At 43.8% G+C, this 2,260-nt stretch overlaps 1 protein-coding gene across 2 annotated transcripts in view; it reads left to right on the top strand.

Annotated features, from left to right (window-relative positions):
• ALG8 (ALG8 alpha-1,3-glucosyltransferase) overlaps positions 1-1,729 on the top strand; it is a 28,475-nt gene extending 26,746 nt beyond the window's left edge. For both annotated transcript variants that reach the window (XM_006161896.3, XM_027765685.1), the window contains exon 13: positions 1,263-1,729. In XM_006161896.3, the coding sequence (XP_006161958.1) occupies positions 1,263-1,494 (232 nt within the window). In that variant the 3' untranslated portion in view covers positions 1,495-1,729. The remainder of the gene's footprint in view (positions 1-1,262) is intronic.
• The last annotated feature ends 531 nt before the right edge of the window (positions 1,730-2,260 follow it).

Below are 2,260 nucleotides of genomic sequence, written 5' to 3'. Positions count from 1 at the left end.
AGAAAAAAATATTCAAAAAAAAAAAAAAAAAAAAAAAGTTCATGGATAATGAATATTATGAAAACAGGCATGGATTTAAAAATTTTTTTCACACTGACATAATTCCATTTTCTATAAGCTTTTTATTTAAAGAGAGAGATTTTTGCTATAGAGTATGTGTGTGATTACCAAAGAGACAGAGACAGAAATCAAGAAATTGTCCTCCAAGGTAATGGCCATGCTGCAATCCCTTCTCCTCCATTCTCTCAGGATTTGGGGCAATTATATACCTGTGCCCAGCACCCGTGCCCAGCATGAGTTTTTGGTTTTTTGTTTATTTATTTGTTTTCCCTGGCTTGAGTTTTAAGCCTCCAGGTCTGGAACTTGAACCACATTTGTTGGCTGTGGGAGTCCAGCTGTGTAACCACTACGCCATCTGCTGGTCCCCAAGCTATTGTTTTTTTAGTAGAAAGTACATACATGCAGATAAGAGAGAGAAAAAAAGCACCCTTGTTAGGTTCTCATCACATCATGATTTCTTTTTCCAACCCTGCAGCTCCTCAGGATCCTGGCTGCTGCTGCACACACAGGCAGACCCAAGGATCAGAGCCATAGTCCCCATGGCTTCCTGCACTGCAGGTCGCTATTGTTGCATCCCTGAACTCTTTAAAGGCCCCTGGTAGATACTGTTTATCATTATTATTGCATCCCTGAATTCTTTAGAGGCCCTTGTTTATCTTGTTTTTGTTTGTTTTTTAATTTTTGCTATTGGGCACCTGTGGTTACCAGAGAAAGATAGGGAGAAAGTGAAAAATCACCCCCTGGGGGATGGACATGCCGCACTCCTTTCTCCATTCTCCTCTGGATTTTAGACACACATGCCCAGTGTGATTTTCAAGACGCCAGATCCAGTACTTGAACCGCAGTGTCAGCCATGTGGGATCCAGCGCCTTAATTCACCACACCAACTGCTGGCTCTCATGTTTTTACTATGGTATCACAACACCCAACTCCTTTCCTTCTTGCCTATGCAGAGCTACTTCTCTCTGAGCAGTTTCAGCTAAGTGACAGGTGACTGGATAAATCAGGATTATTGAGATAATACATGGTGTATCATAATTGTTCTTCCTAAGTATGAAAATCCCTGCACCCTTTTGACTCCAGCCATGGAGGGAGAAAATTCACATCAAGGCAGAGCAGGTGGAGAAGTTTTAGCTGCCAGTGTTTATACTAAGCCAAGATGACTCATCTAAAATGTGCCTTTGCTCTCCATTTCTCTTCAGAAAAGAAAAACCTCTTTTTAATTGGATGGAAACTTTTTACCTCCTTGGCCTGGGGCCTCTGGAAGTCTGCTGTGAATTTATTTTCCCTTTCACCTCCTGGAAGCTGAAGTACCCCTTCGTCCCTCTGTTACTGACTTCGGTGTATTGTGCGGTGGGCATCGCATATGCGTGGCTCCGGCTGTGTGTGTCAGTGTTGACTGACCCTCCCGCTGGCAAGACAAAGAAGCAATGAATAAAGGAACTGCTGGGATGTGTGCCAGGCAATTATGTCGGGGAAATTAATCAGGACTTGAGGCAGGTTGCTAGTGGTGTGAGCCATTCATTTCAGCTGGTCTGTCTTGAGGACCATTCTTTCCAACAGCTTAGCCCAGCCTAGCAACCTGATTGTCACTGCAGTGAGAAGCCATTTGCCCTTCCTAAGCTGGAGAAAAAAGCTCATCTTCCGCTGATAAAATTGTCTGAGATCATTCTGACTGCTCTGCTTGTTCAAACCAAACAGGGAGTCTGATGAACAGAATAATTATTTGAAGCCTTTGCTGACCAGCGTCAGGATACACAGCAGAGTTAGAAGCCTCTGCTGAGGGAAATAGAAATAAAATGCCATTTTGTATTCTTGCACAAAGACATTTTGGATCATTACCAGCTCCTGCATTTTTCTGTTGGCATGCACACAAGGCAGATGGTGATCTGTCCCCATTTTGTTACACCTTGTTCCAGAGGCTTTTATTTTTCATTGAAATTATACAGCCACGATATGCACACAGCCACCAGGAATATTTACTGTACTGGTTTGTCCAGACAGCAGAGACTACAAACCACAGCTTTGTCCAGACAGCAGAGACTACAAACCACAGCTACTCTTAGGGTGAGGGACAACCTGTACAGCTCAAACAGCAAGCACTGTAGTGTGGATAAGATTGTTCCTCAGGTGGGCATCAGCCGGTGGTGTGGTGGTTAAGGGTGCTGGACTCACACATGGCTGACTGCAGTTTGAGTCC

This window comes from Tupaia chinensis, unplaced genomic scaffold (genome assembly GCF_000334495.1).
Source record: "Tupaia chinensis unplaced genomic scaffold, TupChi_1.0 Scaffold139431_1, whole genome shotgun sequence".
Lineage (NCBI taxonomy): Eukaryota > Metazoa > Chordata > Mammalia > Scandentia > Tupaiidae > Tupaia > Tupaia belangeri.
Note: the sequence above shows the minus strand (reverse complement) of the source record. Positions and strands in the feature narration are given on the sequence as shown.